At 42.0% G+C, this 18,770-nt stretch overlaps 1 protein-coding gene across 1 annotated transcript in view; it reads left to right on the top strand.

Moving 5' to 3' along the window:
• Positions 1 to 18,770, top strand: part of ARHGAP9 (Rho GTPase activating protein 9) — a 49,131-nt gene that overhangs the window by 7,649 nt on the left and 22,712 nt on the right. Inside the window, exons 3-4 of the mRNA XM_087710599.1 lie at positions 1,183 to 1,415; positions 13,789 to 14,016. Coding sequence (XP_087566725.1) covers positions 1,183 to 1,415; positions 13,789 to 14,016 — 461 coding nt within the window. The remainder of the gene's footprint in view (positions 1 to 1,182; positions 1,416 to 13,788; positions 14,017 to 18,770) is intronic.

Below are 18,770 nucleotides of genomic sequence, written 5' to 3' on the forward strand. Positions count from 1 at the left end.
GTACACCCCTTGTATGAATATTTATGAAGCTAAATACGGTGTCATTATACCCCTGACAGTAGTGCTGTGTGACTGGTCCAGGACACTATTTGGTAGGAAAGTAGACCAATAAAGATGGTGGCCGGCCCGTGGCACTTAATCAGTAGTGACAGTGACAAAGAGATAATAAATAGAAAGATTGTTGGTTTAAAAAAAACTGAAAATTGAGAAGGGGAGTTAGAAGAAAAGGACCAAACATCTTTAAAATTTCATAGTGCCACTGATTCCCAAAGATTCCTGCTGATATTGAAAAGTCAGAAACAGTAAACCTTTGTCAATGAGCTGGACCCTCAGGAGCTTAGAAACAGAAAGAGATTGCTTCAAGGGCTATGATGGAGATCTAAGCAGCTCTAAGCAGAGAAGTGGTTTCATATTCTGTTTCCACTGGAAGTCTTAAAAAGACTTGACCAGCCTTTCCTGAACTTGAAAGTCAAGCCTGGTGGGGATTTTGACTATGACTATCGGATGGACTGGAAAGTAAAAGAGCCATTATAGGAAAAAGCTATGGCTAGCTATATTTGCTAAAAGGGATGCAGTGGCCAAGATGCTGAGCTTGGAGATTGAAAGGTTGGCAGTTTGGTGGTTCGAATCCCTAGCGCCGCTTAACGGAGTGAGCTCCCGTTACTTGTCCCAGTTTCTGCCAACCTAGCAGTTCAAAAGCATGTAAAAATGCAAGTAGAAAAAATAGGAACCAGCTTTGGTGGGAAGGTAACAGTATTCCGTGCACCTTCAGTGTTTAGTCATGCCGGCCACATGACCATGGAGACATCTTCAGACAGCGCTGGCTCTTTGACTTTGAAATGGAGATGAATACCACCCCTGGAATCAGGAACTGCTAGCACATATGTGCGAGAGGAACCTTTACCTTTAGCGATATTTGCAATGTTGCCATACACCTTGGATGTACCCCCCAGAAATCAGGTATTATTCCAGACCCAGGATCTCTCTTTATTTTCATTGTAGACATTCCCAGTGGTAGGAGTCAATATAAAATTAAAACAATAGTAAGCAAAAACCAAAAGTAATTTTCCTCATAATCCTTAATTTGGATCTACCCTTGTTGAACCAAAAGCTTCACTGAACATGGAATGTGTGAGAAAAAGCCAGAATTATCCTTGCTGATTCTACTTTTCTTCCTTTCAGCATGTTTGGAAATGTCTCATTCCCTGGAGGATCTTTGGGTGCAGCCATCCCCATCATCTTCCCATACAGATTTATTGTTCTGCCGCAACCACCTTTCTGCCAAGATGAGAATCAATCGGCTGTCTCTGAGTAGGCGTCACAGCCTCAGTGGCCTGACTCAGGTGAAATGTAAAAGCACAAAGCTGTGGCAAAGTTCCGAGGAAGAGCTAGCAAGAAGTGAGAGATACTATATGGTGAGTTCAGCCTTTTATAGTACTTTTCTCAGAATTCATTTATTTGTTTATGTGTTCGATTTATACGGTTGCCCATTGCAAGCATAACTCTGGGCTAACATGGAATAAAAATAAAATAAAAACATCATAACAAGATAATATTAAAGCAGCTAAGATAAAACCGAACAACACTTTCAACACTAGAGAGGACTGTAAAGCACTGTGAAGCGGAATATACCGTATTTTTGGAGTATAAGACACACCAGAGTATAAGACGCACCAAGATTTTGAAGAGGCAAATTAAAAAAAAAAGTTTTTGCACTCTTCAGGCCTCCCCAAAATGGCCTGTTTTTCACAAAAACGGCCCAGTTTTTTGTCAAAAAAGGGCATGCATAGCCTTTAGGAGGCTCGTGGGGACTGGGGGGCAAAAACCCATTGTATTAATTTACAGTGAATTCTGCTCATTCACAGCCAACAAAGTCTTTCAAAGGAGGATTTACAGTCACAGACCTTATCTGATTTGGAGAGCTGACAGGCCGATATCTGCAGAACTTGACAAGGAGTCTCGGAGACTCACAAACCAATTAAGCGACCTAATTGTCTCCTGCAAACTCCACTCCCCTTTCGCTCCTCTTTTATTTCCTTTTGGAGGGGCCATTCTTTGTCCGGCCTTACTCCCAAGTTGACCCCTGCCCTTTAGTTTTTCCCTTCATCTGGCGCATGCGCACACTGGGAACAGGCTCCAGCTGCTCGTCTGCCTCACTGCTGTCTGACTCTGAAGGCAGCTGATAACTGGCATACGGCTCTGGCGCCCTCTCTGCCTCTGACACAGAGCCCTCATCAGAGACTTCCCCAGACTCCAGGACTGGCCCATGTTCCTCCCCAACCTCCTCACTGTCCGAATCTGCTGCCAGCTCCACTGGCTGCTGGTAGGTCTCAACACCACGGCCCATTCAGAACCAGACTGCAGAAGTGGAGGGTGAGCGCATGTGTACACATGTGCTCACCTGCCACTCATGTGCAATCATCCTCTTTCCCCTCCCCACTAATCTGCAAGGCCGGAAAGTTTGGGGCATGCTGCTCCAGATGCTTCCTTATCTACCCATTCTTACCTTATTCCTCGCGGCAGCTGAGCTCAGTTCTAAATAAAGCAATGGGCCACAGCAACCCACCATTTTAAACTCCTTAGATTGCCTAGAGCAGTGTTTCTCAACCTTGGCGACTTTAAGTCCTGTGGACTTCAACTCCCAGAATTCCCTAGCCAGCTGCTGGGGGATTCTGGGAGTTGAAGTCCACAGGACTTAAAGTCGCCAAGGTTGAGAAACACTGGCCTAGAGGCTTATGTGCGCCACTGAGCATTCTTGTATAAAATTGGATCTTATGCCATGCTACCCTTTTATTTAATAATAAATGCTTTTATAAAAACAATGGTCAGAGTGACTCAAAGAACCAAGACAGCCTCAGGGGAAATGTTGGAGGTGCATTGGTGCCTACAGACACAAGGTTGCCATCGAAATGCCCTTGAACATAAGCCTAAATTTCCAGAACTCTATCTTTTTGTAACCTACTCATTTCTGGGTTTCAGTCATTCATCTAATTTTGTTGTTACTTTTGTGCTGAAAATCACACAATCTTGCTGATTTACAGTGGAGCATCCTAAAAACACATGTTACATTTCAATCTACCTTCTATTCACTCTTGACATAGTATGAGCAGTTTCATGCCTTTATGTTTCTGTTTGCACATTCTACAACCTAATAGTTTTGGGAGCTTTCCAGCAATGAGAGAGAGCTCAGTCTTTCTCTGAACATCAGAATTCAGGGTCTAATATTTAGGCATCTGCTATCTCTCTGGATGTGGACTTCCTTTAAAGTTACTTTTCCATAAGCCTGTTTAAAAAATTATCTAATTAATTGCCTGACGATCCTACAGCTTTATCAATGAATTCTACTGTCTATTATGTCAAGAAGTACGAGGGTGGTTTAAGTTTGTTGAGCCTCCTGCAATTAATCTGTATAATTCCTCTTTCTTAGGGACATTATAATAACAATAGCAATAGCACAGGTTGCACGTGGAGCCATTTCTGAGGGCACGCGAGGCATTGCCCTGTCAGCTCCAGCACGCATGCACGCTGGCGAACTGATTTTTGCCCTTGATTTTCAGCTATTTTTCGCTGGTGAACAACCACCCAACGGGTAAGCCTCCTGAAGCCTCCTGAAGCCTCCAGAGGGTGAAAAATGGCCCAACGGGCAACCTGGAAGTCTGTTCCCGAACTTCTGGTTTGCATGTTGGACCATTTTTTTGCCCTCTCCAGGCTCCAAGAAAGCTATGCCCACATTCATGGAGCAGCGGGGGAGGGTCACACGCACATGCGCAGGGGGCATGGTGGGAGGGGACATTAAATTATGGGGGTGGGCTTTTGGCACCCGAGGCAAAAAAGGTTCGCCATCACTGTCCTAGGTAAAAATGCTGCAAGTGAGCAGAAGTAGACATTGGCTTCACCCTCAGAGCTATAGAAGCTGGTATTAGGTGTTACTAAAATCATTTGACCGGCTTCCCTTGGCTTCTTCCTAGAATTCCTGTTCTAGCATATGTCCAAGTATCAGTTGTTTATTTACTTTATTTGTTATTTTTTTGCCATCTATATTTCCTTGGGGCTACTCTAGGTATCTTACAATAATAAAAAGGAAGAGATGAAAACAGAACAAACGTAAAGTAGTAGAAACAATAAAAGAAAAAAATGAAAAAGACTTCTATGAAAATACATCAACATGATAACTGTTTTGACTCCCCTCATCCCACACCAACACACACTCAGAGCCAGAGATAAGTTACGGCATTTAATTAAGAGACAGACAGGTCCTTGGCAGCAAATCGGCACAGAAAACTTGGGCAGCAATAAACACAGATAAGGCTTGGCAGCAATCCAGCCTGCCAAGCTCATAGTAATGTCCTCCAACATTCAATCCTGCATTGACTTCTGCAAAGAGGGTCGTGTGCACAAGGAGTCTTTTTATAGTCTGGAGAGAAGCCTCATGACCACCAGCTGAGTGCAATTACCTCCTGTAACTGCGCAACTGTTCCTGACGCCTAGTAGCTCTTCGATGGCGTGCATCCAGGAACAACTCACTACTGGCATCCGGCTCACTCTCCCTTGTCTCCTCCCCACTGGTCCAAGGCTCAGGTGCCTTCTGGTGGCCAACCAGCCTTTCTGCGCCCTGCTTGGAGTTGGAAACCTGTCCAGGGTCCTCCACATCCTCCATGGCCGACTCATCGTGCTCTTCACTGTCGGAGTCTGGTGGCAGGTCCAACGGCTCCTGCTGGGCCACAACGGATAACAAAAAGGTGAATGGATGGAGAGCAGAGAGCAAGGGGGAAGAAGTTGTAATCTGCTATCAATCCAGCAGTTGCAAGGGAGCAATGATGGAGATGGATATGTTTCTGAATGGCACCTTGGTTGGTTACTCTAGGGAACAAAAATCCTGGATTAAGATGGATCTTGGCCTGATCCACCAGGACTAGTCTTAAATTCTTATCCTTGGGTCAAGGGTCTATGCCAATGTTGGCGAATCTTTTCGGCACCGAGTGACGAAATGGGAGCACGTATGTGCTGGAAACCAGAACAGCAGCCGCCTGGTGTGCAAGTGCATGCTGGTAAAATGATCTTCTAGTTTGTGGCACGAATATGTTCACGGCCACTTGGTCTTCTGGTTTCTGGCATGCATGTATGCACAAAGATCAGCGGGCCGGTGCCCATGCCCATGCCCATGCCAGAAACCGAAACAGCAGCCGACCGGTGTGCATGCATGTGCTTGGAAGATGATATTCTGGTTTCCGGTGCATGCATGTGCACCGGCCAGCTGGTCTTTGCACATGCATGTGCGCCAGAAACTGGAAGATCATCTTCCTGGTGCGTTCATGTGCACCAGGCGGCTGTTCTACCCATTTCTGGTGCTTTTGTGTGTGTGATGACTAACTGGCTGGTGCACCAGAACCCGGAAAAGCAATGGGCGATGGCTCACATGCCCAGAGAGATGGATCTGCATGCCACTTCCGACACACATGCCATAGGTTTGTCATCATGGGTCTATGCTGTAAGAATTCAGACTGGCTGGAAGTGATATGCTTCCTTCTCCTCCTCCTCTAAAAAAAGGGCTCTCCCTAATATTTTCCTTCAGTTCTTGAATGAGTGGAAAGACTATCTGCAGAACACCTAAAATTGTTGGTTGTAAGCTGCTGAGGCTCACCTTTAGGCAAGATGGGCAGCAGATTAATTTAATAAATAAATTAACTAAAAAGGGTGGAATAAAGAATAAAAACATAGGGAAAAGTGATATATTAAACACTCAAGGCATTTCTGTGGCATTAGGATGTGGTAAGGGATTCTGCATTACAAAAAACACCCACTGCAGATTTACACAAGCAAAATGAGGAACAAAGCCAGGAGTGAGTTTTGACAGTGCCTTTTACTTTGCTTGTGCAAATCTGTGATCGCTTCCCGTCCCAGGTGCTCTTGTCCCAACCCACAGTTTGGACACTCCTGATGTGGTCTCATAGGAATATAAGCTATCGTAAAGTCTGTTAGACTTGAAATTATCACAAGATCAGGGGTGGGTTCTGGCTGGCGTTACTGCCGGTTCGCTCGTGGGTGCGCTTCATGCATGCATGCAGTTCAAAAAGATGGTGATGGTGGTGACCAGGGAACCAGTTTGGGGGCGTGGCCAGCCTGGGTCACTGCTGGTTCTGCGACCCAGGCTAGCATACCATTACCGGTTCAGCCAAACCGGGCCGAACCGGTAGGAATTCACCTCTGCACAAGATCCTGTCCTTTTGGTAGCATAGACTAAAATAGAGGTTTCTCTGGAAATAGTTGAAAAGCACGACATGAGGATTTAGAAGTCCCACTGTATTATTGTGGGTGTTGGAACAGAATCACCTGACTGTCCATAATACAACCCAGATTAGGAAGAAAGTAGAATATTTTGAAAGCCTCCCCAGTACAAGCGTAGACATTAAGTGAAACTTTTAAAAAATCACTCTCAGTCAAGGCCTTCACATAAGGCCTTATGACACACCTCCAGAATGAATGACAAATTTCTGAGAAAAGTTGACTCATATCCCCTTTAAAGCTGTTTAACAGTAAGCTTTCACTGCATTAAGTTCCAGTCCTTCCATCCTGACATATGTCATATGCTCTTCATGGTCTCTGACTGCTGTGGACTGCTGCGCGCATATTTTTTCTTCTGTCAAGATTCCACTAGATGCTTGAGTGAGAGCTGCTTATCTGAACATCTGCCATGCTACCTTGCACAATTTCCTCGTCTTTCTCTTGATTCGAAGGGGTGGTAGCCTCTGCCACCCACACAGGATGTGTGTGCGAAGTTAGTGGGAGGGCCAGCTCCTCTGCACACGACTCTGAACCGCACAGCTGGCGCTGGCAGTAAGTACCCAAGTGTGGGGGTATCGGTGCTTCCTAGAAAACTTCTGAAGGCTGCAAGACTTGAGGTAGGATAAAGAGGGGGATCACTTCTGAAAGGTGGATTTTAAAGGAAGACATAATCAGAATTGATACAAAGTGAGGAAGAGGAAGAAACTCTCTGGACCGTTAGCAATATTCTTCCAGACTTCTGCCATGAAGCAACCCGTTTTCAACTTCCTCTTGAGCAATGAACATAGACAAGCAGGCAGAAGGAGCCACAGCTGTGACTAAGCTGGAGAGGGCATTGTGTAGATAGATAGGCATGAGCAGGGAATCTGTGTGGAGCTGGGAAGAATTGGCTGGAGCTACAGTATATGCATCTGTCAGTGGGATTTTATGGAAATTGTTTACATGGGAAGAAAGTTAAACAGCTGTGGCTCAGCATAAGCAAAAACTCTCAGCTGCCATGCTCTTCCTATTTAGACAAGAAGGAAACTTGTTCATTATGTATCTTTGTTTATCTGTCTACCTTCCATCCATCCATCCATCCATCCATCCATCCATCCATCCATCCATCCATCCATCCATCCATGAAATGTTTAAACTGCTCCACTCTGGTTGGACTCTGGATGGTATTTATTCATTCTTACATAGTTATTGGGAATTATCTGTCCCTGTTCCATAATTGAAAAGTGACTTGATTCTACTCTCAAAATAACTTTTTTAATTGACTGTAGAGAACATGAGAAATGTTCTGCAGGGGGATACAAATTTAGATCTTCCTGACCCAAATTTAGCAATGTACCTCAACCAATTCTTAGGTTGTACCTTCCAGATCTAGTGGATTTTGGTTCCCACAATTCCCAGTAAAGTTATCTGGGGATTCAAAGTTTAAAATAATAGCAAAGAGAAGGTCTTTCGTTATGTTTTTATATCCTTACAATCTCTTAAACAGGAGTAACTCTTTGCTATCTTCGGGTTTAGAAGTCTAGCGTGACCACAATGATTGAGGCCCTGCCTCCTTTTGTCTATGTGTCCACTGTTGACCCTCCCTCTAATTACCGCAGTGACTATTTGGAGAAGGGCTCAAACCAACTATAGCTCTTCCTGAGACATCTATGGTACTTATTTTGCTTTGTTTACTTCCTGATGGCAAGGTTAAAGGCTTTTAATACCAGTAGTGTCTTCAATTTCTTTAGGCAAAACATAAAGATGCTGATTATTATCATATAAAGCAATAATTGACTGTAATGGCACAAAACATGCTATTCTGTGCAATTGATCATTCACTGTGCATTAGAATTCCCTTGAATTCTAGACATTTTTACTTAGTTTTTGTTTCCTGAATTCCAACAGCTTTACAGCAATTTACAAGCACTAAAACTTTGTAAAACCCAGTATCTGGCTTAATTTTTAAAGCACAAGTTAAATTAGGGGAAATTGATATTTTGTGGGAATTGGAGTAAATATTCTATGCTTGCTCTTGCTCTTAGTTCTTTTATTAGAAGTCTCAAGTTGTCAAAACTAGAACTATCTAAAATGCTGACTCAACTGATGTTATTCCACTGCACGTACTGATTCTAAAATGCAACTACAAGCAATAGGTGCCAAGTATCAGTTTGGCTCTAGTGTGTAATTGCTCCTGGTAGAAGATAAATGCTTAACTCTTTTATCACATTGTGCTATGACAGTGCAAAGACAGTGAGATAGATGTATTTCATAAATGTTGTTGACATACATACAGTACATACACACATTATGTGTGGCCAAGGGAACAAACTTGGAAAGTAACCGTGATCTCTAAATCAGTAATCCTAATCTTTTCTGATCTGTCATCAATTTTTACTCCCAACCTGTGATATAGGGCTGCATATTTATTTATTTATTTAAACATTGTACTCTGTTCTCAATTAAACCACAAAAACAATTGAAACGATAAGCAGCCATGGCAGCTTAAAAAAACCAAAAACAGTGCTAAATAAAATAGCTAGAACCGTGATGGCAAATCTATGGCATGCGTGCCACAGCTGGCACGCAGAGCCCTCTCTGTGGGCATGCAAGCCATCACCCCAGCTCAGTTCTGCCGCGCATATGTATGTGCCTCCTGCCGGCCAGCTGATATTCAGGTCTCTGCCGCGTGAGGGGTGGCATGCATGCAAGAGATGCACGGGTGGGGGGGTCACATATACATGAGGGTGGATCACACATAGCGGGGTCGTGCACAGCGGGTCACACACGCATGTGCGGGGTGATGTGCACATGCACGGGCTGGGGTATACACGAGGTTCGCACTTGCATGCACAGGGGTGGGGCACACAAAGGGGGGGGACATGCACGCATTGCACTATGGGTGCACATGAAGATGCTTTTGGCACTCGATGCCAAAAAAGTTAGCCATCACTGGGCTAGGACTTGGATGAATTGATCAGCAGGATTATAGAACTATAATCTGATTCTCTTAACGTTTTGACTTTTTTCTCCCCTCTCAATTGAATAATCAATTTTTTAAATATATATATATATATATATATATTATTTTTACATTTAAAACAATGCAGTACCGCGAAGTCAAAGTGACCATACATTCACAGTATATACAGCTAGTCTCAACCAAAAGTGTTGGCCTGTGCAGAAGCAGATAGGCTCACTCTTGAACTTAAAAATAAAGGGGAGTCAGAATATTTTGAAGTCTGCAACAGATTTTATGATTGGTATAAGACAAGGTGACAAGACTGGAACAAACTGTATATATTGTGATTGAACAGAAGGAGAGACAATGTATTAAGTAGGCTAATAGTTAATGGTTGAGAATAATCAAATGTTTTGATGACCAAGGTAATCTACTCAATTTATTCTGAAGCTCAGATGGCTCACTGTCTTTATGAGACCCACCCTAAAATTTCACTAATCCCTGAAATATTGTTCATCCTTCCTTGTAACCTGAAGAGAGGGGAAGCCTGGCTCTTTATTATGTAAAAATCCCTTTTCGATAGCTGGGGCTGGTTTTGATAGAAAAGATCTTTAAGCATATTCTTTTCCCCTAGAGGAAATGCCTCTTACTTCTGCTCTGCTTTCTAGAGAGGAACCAGTGGCTCAATCTTGGGGGGATAAAAAGAAAATAATGATGAAGACTGAAACCAGGGCTCTTCCCCATCCTGCATGAAGTGCTTTGTGGTAACCATATGCTGCTTGATTGGCATGCTGGCAGGAGGCTACACCTGAAAGTGCTAGGATGCTGGGCCAGGAAAATAGCCTAGGAACTGCAGGAAGAGCTTGATTAGGTATCCAGAGACTGCAGAGTAGGGAGATGGAAAGGGGTATCATTGATTGTAATTTTGCCTGCAGGGCTTCTCTCTCTCTCTCTCTCTCTCTCTCTCTCTCTCTCTCTCTCTCTCTCTGTGTGTGTGTGTGTGTGTGTGTGTGTGTGTGTGTGTGTGTAGGCCACTGAGAAAATCCTTACCCTCCATTGGTTCTGACTCTTTTTTTTTTACTTTTTTTATTTATTTTTGTTACATAGAAAACATAATCACATAACAATAGAAAAAGAAAGGCAGAGGAAAAAGAAAGGAAAAAAGAAAAAAAAACCACACACACAAAAAAGAAAAAAAAACCCCATCATCCCATACAGTATGTCATTGGATTACAGGTGCTTTAACCTTTATCATTCTTATACATTCGTTGTTTCATTTAATAGTTTTTGGTTTCGTATCGTTTCTTACTCCCCTGCCTGTAGCAATCCATCCTTACTACATTTTCCCCCATACACACACCCCATATCTCTCTGTTATATATTTAATAGACACCACAATAACCTAGAGTTAAAAAAAAGAAAAAAGAAAAAAGAAAAAAAGAAAAAAAGGGAAAAAACACAAAAAAGAAAAAAAACCATCATCACATGCAGCATCTCGTTTCTTTACAAGTGTTTTAACATCTGCATCTTCAAATAATATTTACCGTCTCAAATGTTTCATCTAACATAACTTGGTTCTGACTCTTGACATATTGAAAAAAAGCATTCTTCCTCCTCTTCATGAGGAACATTGGGAGAGCAAAATCTGATTGGCCAGCCGGAAACTGCCAGAAAGGCAATCAAGATGGCAAGATGAATTAACAGCCCCTAGGAACTCTGCTGTCACAAAACTCTGCTCTCTTTCATGCTGACACGAGGGCATCCTTGAAAGTACTACATCAGTGATGGCTAACCTTTTTCTAAAGGTGAAATAGCAATAGCAATAGCAGTTAGACTTATATACCGCTTCATAGGGCTTTCAGCCCTCTCTAAGCGGTTTACAGAGTTAGCATATCGCCCCCACAGTCTGGGTCCTCATTTCACCCACCTCGGAAGGATGGAAGGCTGAGTCAACCTTGAGCCGGTGCGATTAGAACCGCTGAACTGCAGATAACAGTCAGCTGAAGTGGCCTGCAGTACTGCACCCTAACCACTGCACCACTTCGGCTCTGTTAACACATCCCCACACACCTGTGCATGCATGCACACACACCCCAAACCCTGTGCATGTGTGCGCACCCACACCATGCAGGGGGGAGTTTTCACCCTCCCTAGGCTCCGGAGGCTTTCCTAAAGCCTGGGGAGGGCAAAAACGGCCTCCCCTGGGGTTCCACCACAATACCGCAAAGCCCTTATCCGCGGAGACATAAGCGCGAGTGCTAATCCGCGCTGTCGGAATCGCTAAAGCAAATGCGACCTTACCGCGCTGACATAAGGGCGGAGGGCCTTATGTCCGTGCCTTCCGAAGCACCCTAAACCTAAACCTAACCCTAAACCTAACCCTAAACCTAACCCTAAACCTAATCCTAACCCTTACCTTAATTTAAATCGGCTTTCTGCTGCCGTGCTGTTTTAAAGCGCCCTTCTGTTGCCGTGCTGTTGTTGCGGCGGTGATGACGCGCGGTGGTGACGTCGCGGCTTTAGTGATGCAGTTTTATCACCGCTATTTTGACAAGCGTGGTTTTGTCGTGCCACGCTCCTCTGGCCCTCCAGAAGGCTGAAAATCAGCTGGGAGCTGAAGGCTGCCATGATGGCAAATATGGCTCTGTGTGCTACCTGTGGCATTCAGTAAATGTCTAACTTGACATGCTGGCTAGGGAATTCTGGGAGTTGAAGCCCACATATCTTAAAGCTGCCAAGGATGAAACACTGGCCTAAACTTTTATATGTTAAGTCTTTCTATATGCTAAGTCCTATGATGTCTTTTTATAGTGATCTGTTTTAAGCCAGACTGACTGCCGTCTGACTCCCGTTGTGGAAGAATTAGCTGACTTTGTGTCATCGCCAAGGGGTCGCCCAAGTTTAGGATTCCTGTACTCTTCAAGGAGGTTTCTTCCTTGTGCCCCTCTGAGCGCATATAGCAATAACAATAGCACTTAGACTTGCATACTGCTTCACAGTGCTTTTCAGCTTTCTCTAAGCAATTTACAGAGTCAGCATATTGCCCCCAACAGTCTGGGTCTTCATTTTACCCACCTCGGAAGAATGGAAGGCTGAGTCAACCTTGAGCCAGTCAGGATCGAACTGCTGTCAGTCGGCAGAATTAGCCTGCAATACGGCATTCTAACCACTGCACCACCACAGCTCTCATATCCGGGAAACCTCAGAGATTTTCAATATGCAACTCCATCATGTATTGACTATATGCAGTAAACAGTCTACCTTTGAATTTGCAAACAGAGTAAATAGTTTCATATTTGCTCATTGAAAATGCAATTTTGATATATTTTTTAATATGTTTTTCCATACGCTAAAGTAAAAATAAAATAAACTGGTCTAGAGGTTGTACAAGCAACACAACAGCACATATCCTCTCAGACCACAAGGAGAGCAAGCCCCCAAGATTCCCTCAGCGGGATGGCTGATGGAAGAACTGGAAGATGGTGGATGTGGAGGTATATTGCACTGGGTGATAACCCCTAGAAAAGGATAAGGGAGGCATGAATTGCCTAGTGTATCCTAGTGTATCCATTATGCAACTTTGACACTAAAAAAAAAGGTACTCAAGAAAAGTATTTCCCCATCCCTAAAATGAAGATCTTTCCAGAACAGAATTATACATGGTTCCAATTATGGGGCGGAGCGGGAGCCAGTTGCTGGCACTTGGAGAAGTCCATCTATTAGCTCCAGAGGTGGTATTCAGCTGGTTCGGACCGGTTATGGCGAACCGGTAGGGGAAATTTTGAGTATTTTGGAAAACTGGCAAATACCACCTCTGGCTGGCCCCGCCCATCTGCCCCCACCATTCCCTTTCCTATATTCCTTTGGTTTTTAGCTCAGCTGATTTGGGTGGCAGAGCGGATTGCCATGCCTCAGCTGAACAGCTCAGCTCATAAGCGCTGACACGGAGGGCAGTCTTTGAGTGTTTCACACACACACACACACGCAAAGCGCTCTCTCATAGAACTGGTAAGGAAAAGACTTGGAATCCCATTGCTGATTAGCTCCTATTCATCCACATCACTTGTCTAGTTGCAAACAAGTGAGAAAGGAATGAGAAGGCTACAGTCTCTGCTTGTTTAGGAAAAGAGAGAAGATTAAGAGTACCTAAGCGGTCCAAGGATCATGAAGAGAATTACTTTACGGCCTTGTACTGATTGTTATACATTATTCTTCTCTTACCCTACTAATTGCAAGTTCTTGTCATCACAGTGGGATTTGTTGATTTACTGTATTTGTTAGAGGTTTTTCTTTTAAATCCCACCATTTGTTCAGGCATTTCAGGCAGCGTACATAGTGTTCCTTCCTCCCATTTTTCCTCACAACAACTTTGTGAAGTAGATTGGCTGAGAGATAGTTACTCAGTGAATGAAGCTTCTTCCATGGGACAGGAAGAGATCTTAAGCCTCGCGTTCTGAATAAAAGTGGTGGAGTTAATACTTTCTTACCACATCCCTTTTCCAGTGATGAGAACAGTATGTTAGGGTAAGTCCAACTCTCATTTATTTCCTGCTTCTTTCTAGCAGATGTTGGATGATACTCCTCCACCTCTTCAGGGGGAGAAGCCTCCAATTTATTACAATCTGGAGGAGATGAAGCAGTTACCAACAACACCTCCTACTCCACGCAGCCCACCATTACAGATGCTGGAAACCTGGGAACGTCACATAGACTCCAGCTCCCTGCGTAATTACTACTATAAGCCTGCAACAGGTGAAAAGTCATGGAAGCCACCCAGGAGGAGCCAAGAGATGGTGAGAAGCTAGAATTGTTGGGGGGAGGGGGGCATCCATGCTACTTAGCCTTAGCAATCCAACCCTTACTTTTGATTGGCTTGTGCCTTTACCCAGCAAGTGTTCTAGCTGGCAAATATTGAATTGATGTAAAGGTGGTCCTTGGCTTGCAACTGGTCACTTAGTGACTGTTCAAAGTTCTGTCAGACCCTAAAAAAGCTACTATGACCTAGATTCAGAATTACAATGTTTGGATTCCCTGTGGTCTCACGATTGCATTATGATTGCTTGGCCACATAACCATTTGCATCATCCTGTGGAAATGTGACTGCAAGTTGCAACGTTTTTTCCCCCAGAAACTGGAGTTCACTTCTGGTTTCCACCAAAAAAGCCCCATGTCAATAATGGGTTCACTTAACGACTGCTATATTTGCTTAACAACCACCACAAAAAGGGTTCGTAAAACCAGACACAGTCACGTGGTGACCTGCTTTACAGTGGTCATGACTTACAACCAAAATTGTGGGCTCAATTGCAGTTGTAAGTCAAGGATTTCCTGTACTCAGTACTTCCAGTCAAATGCATTTAGTGATGTATTTGATCCAAATGCTTGAAGTTAAAAAAAAATTAAAAAATGAAAGTTATAGGAGGGATAAAATCTTGCAATAATTAATAATTTCCCTCTCTTCAATACACCTTTCTATTCTTTCTGCTTTATTTCCTTCTATCCACATGAAGCAATCGATATTCTGTAGCTGTGGAATGCAATAATTTCAGTTGGATTCATCTACCCCAGTGGTTCCCAAACTTGGCAACTTTAAGACTTGTGGACTTCAACTCCCAGAATTCTCCAGCCAGCTTTGCTCTCCAGCCAGCTCAACTTGTGGAGTTGAAGTCCACAAGTCTTAAAGTTGCCAAGTTTGGGAACCACTGATCTACCTTATTTGCTTATTTTTTGTTTGTTTGATTTATATCTTGCTCTAATCGAGAGAGCTCAGGAAAGCAGCTTCCGGGGTGATTTCCTTTCATTTTGTCCTCACAGCAGCAACTCTGTGAGTAGTGCAGGATTCAATGGCCCAGGGACTTTTCTGTATCTAAGAATAGATGTAAACCTGGATATGCCCATCTTAGTCCAATAGCCACTGAATCACACTGACTTTTAGTGGAAATTGTTTAGCCTTTCCCCCCTTATTTCTGTGTTTCTGCAAACCCTCTTGCCTACTGATACTTCCTTCTTTTATATGGGCAATGTAGTTTATCTATATAAGAATTCATGCTGAAATAATTAATTTGCTAGTAACTCCTAATATTTATAAAGAGTACCATGTACTAAGAGGTACCTGGAGAAAATAATACTATTTTCTCTAGCTAAGAGATCTCTATAACTTGATAGGATGGAAATAGTTTTAATAGCTGAGATTTATGTTTCAAAAATCAAATTCAGGTTTATTGGCATTCCTAAAGCAGAGTGCATACATTGTGCTAATAGTGTGGCTTATCTGACTATCTCAAAAGTCTTTTTCAAGAGGCAACTGGACTTTCTGGTTGTTGTTTTTAAAGACATTTCACTTCTCATCCAAGAAGCTTCTTCAGCTCTGTCTTCAAAGAAAAACTAGAAAGTTCAGTTGCCTCTTGAAAAATCACTTTTGGGACAACTATGACCTCAAGAATCTCCATAGACACTTATTTGGCTATGGCTTAGTATTTTTGATTTAGTCATGATGGTTTGTAAAAGATGGTTTATGATTCAACCTTGTCTAAACCCAATTGATGTGTGAACTCAGACTACTGATATAAGAGTGATAAAAGTGGCCTAAAATCTGGCATGTTAAAAGTATTTCAGTGAGAACAACTACAAATTGTCAGTCAGGGGGAGGAACCAACGTTGCAACGATACGGACGTGCAGTCTCGATGCTCCGAGACTGCAGCCGATACTTTTGCCGCTGGGTGGTCCAATCGGACCTAAACCGTCCCACAGAGATGATGAACAGGAAGAATACGTCTTGCTGATCTCAGGGACATCACAAAGTCCCTGATTGATCCAAGAGAAGTTCTTCAAGCTGGTGACAAAAAGTCCAGCCACCAGGCTGATGAAGTCGGGGCTGCTCCAAAACGGAAGGATACAGAAAGAGAAAGTGTTTCCAGCTGGTGAGGAATTTTTACCATTTTAAAAGTGCCTATAAAAAAAAGTTAATTTAAATTTGAGAACAGAAGAAATAAGCGGCAGAATTAAGCTTTGAATGGTTTTGGACAGTGGGTTATCTTACTTTTTAAATGTTATTTTCATGGATGGAATTTATGCAAGCCTTTTAAACTGAATGGATTAAGTTTTCTTCTTCTTCTTTTATTATTATTATTTTTTGCAACCTATGGACTAAAATTCTCCTTCATTACTGCATGCGTCTTTCCCTTTTTCTTCTGTATTTCATTCAAGAATTTGACTTTTTTTAAATTGGAATAAAAAAAGATACAAAAAGCAACAAAGAAAATTGTAACAACAGAGTGGAAGACGACACTACTAGTCAGAGGCTGGAGGTTTGTGTATTGGAAACAAAACACTTTTACTTTCCTTACTGATTATTCTGGCTTGGCACTTCAAGGTCTCACTGTTTTGTCTATAGAGAGTGATAGGAAGAAAAGCATACAGATGTTCCTTTGAAGTATATCTTTAACCAGAGAAAAGTGAAAATAAGACCTTATTGTGAATTTATGCTTAATCTTGTAAAAACCTTCCAAGCCAGAGCAGCGGTGTTTGTCAGCTGGAGATAATGGCACAATCTCAACAGGTCCTTAAGATATGCAGATATTTTAGCCATCTCGGCTAAATTTGTGACTTTCAATGTCCATTCTTGGATTGTAGGCAAGTCTTCCTTCTTCCACCAACAATCTTGCTGCATTTATTAAGTGCAAAATCAAGTTAATCTCTACTGGACTGGACAGCCATTTGTCTGGAATGGTCCTCAAACTTGGCCACTTCAAGATTTAGTCCACAAGTCTTAAAGTTTGCAAAATATATTGTTAGAAATTCAGAAATTATCAAACACATTTGAGAGGACGGAGGAGAAGTTGGAAAACCTAGAGCATCTAACAATAAAATATGATGAAGAAATTGGAGATTTTTATCAAGTGGAAAAAGTGGAGGTTAGAGTCCTAAAAACCAAAGAGAAAAATGACTACAAAGAAATTAAATCCGTTGATATCTATAGTGATTGGTTTGTGTCTGGAAATGGAAAGAGTGGAATACGGAAAGAGGAATTAAATGGAGGGGAACCCTACCCCAGATGGCAAGATACAGAAGAAGAAAAAAGAAAAGAATTTATGGATTTAAAGAGCAAAGTTTTGTTAGCAACATCGTTGAAAACACCACTGACAATTAAAGATAAGCTGATTAAGGAAACGGAAGAAGGGCATAGAAATTACATGAGAGACTTAATAAGCAATGAGTTGCAAAGAGGAGTCCATACAAAATTGATTAAAAAGATGATTAGAGGACTGATACCCCAAATGGCAGAAGACAAGATACAGGTTGATAGATGGAAGTGTATAATTTAAAACTAGTTAAACTTTGGGAAACTTAGTGACAATAGATATAATCAAATAAATAATTGATAATGATAATAATGTGTACATATGTATTGCTATGATAAGTAATAATTGGATATGAATATTGAATGGTACCTATGAAAGGAAGATTAGATTTTTGGGGGGGTTATATATAAAGGTTAATAAGTTAAATTTAGTTAAGTTTTGTTTATTAGGGGGGAAAATGTTATGATACAGGACACAGTCAAATAAAGGAGGGATAATGATATCTATATATCTATATATATCTATATCTATATATATATATATAGGTAGGTAGGTAGGTAGGTAGGTAGGTAGGTAGGTAGGTAGGTAGGTAGGTGTACAACATAAGGAAAGTGAATGTAAATTGTAAACAGTGATTTGGAAAGGAGGATTAGCAATTTTTGTTACTAAATATTATGGATGTTTAGCCAGAATAGGCCATAAGGATTCAGTGTTATTGGAGGATATTAGAAATAGCAAATGAAATGCCAGTATGTGGTTATGTTTTAAATCTTGATATATTTTATGATGAAGGATGTTTAAACAATTATAGTCAAATGAAAATGGAGGTATGAAGATGGTAATATGTATAAATATATCTGAGTTAAAATACTTGAGTTAATATGAATTATGGTTGATGACTGTGGAAGAGATTGCACGAAAATCTTTTTAACCAAGTTTCTACAGTATGTAAAGAAGGAGGATTTTTTGTGTTGTATTTCTTTTGAAAATAATTTTTTTTAAAAAAATATAATAAAAAAACAAATCGTCAGTCGGGTATTAAGTAAACGAGCCATTTTTGTAACCATTTTCTCAGGCTAATGTACTTCTTGATGGAGTTGGGAGAGTGGAAAGAAAGAAAAAAGTGTTATGTTGTAGAATGGAAGTGTTATCAAAGTGAGGGTGTGTGTGGCTATCACTGTGAAGAACAGGGGTCAACTCATTTCTGGGTTGCATGTAAAATAGGTGCTTACCTAGGTATGGAAGTTACAGTTCCGTTCTGTAATTCAGAAATCCAGCTAGGTAGCATTAGACTCTTGAAAGAATGATAGGCACATATCTTGCTTTGCGTACTGTGTTTTGAAATGATTCAACATTGCTGCCATTGGGAGGAATGTTCTGGAGTGGACTTGACAGCATTATCGCTGGGGTGGGGGATATTCCCAGTCTGTAAATCAAGCCCTGAGATGGCTCAGCTATTGACAGA

Source organism: Thamnophis sirtalis, unplaced genomic scaffold (assembly GCF_051295495.1).
Source record: "Thamnophis sirtalis isolate CommonGarterSnake01/CBP01778 unplaced genomic scaffold, rThaSir2_p1.2 scaffold_3, whole genome shotgun sequence".
In the NCBI taxonomy this organism is placed as follows: Eukaryota; Metazoa; Chordata; class Lepidosauria; order Squamata; family Natricidae; genus Thamnophis; species Thamnophis sirtalis.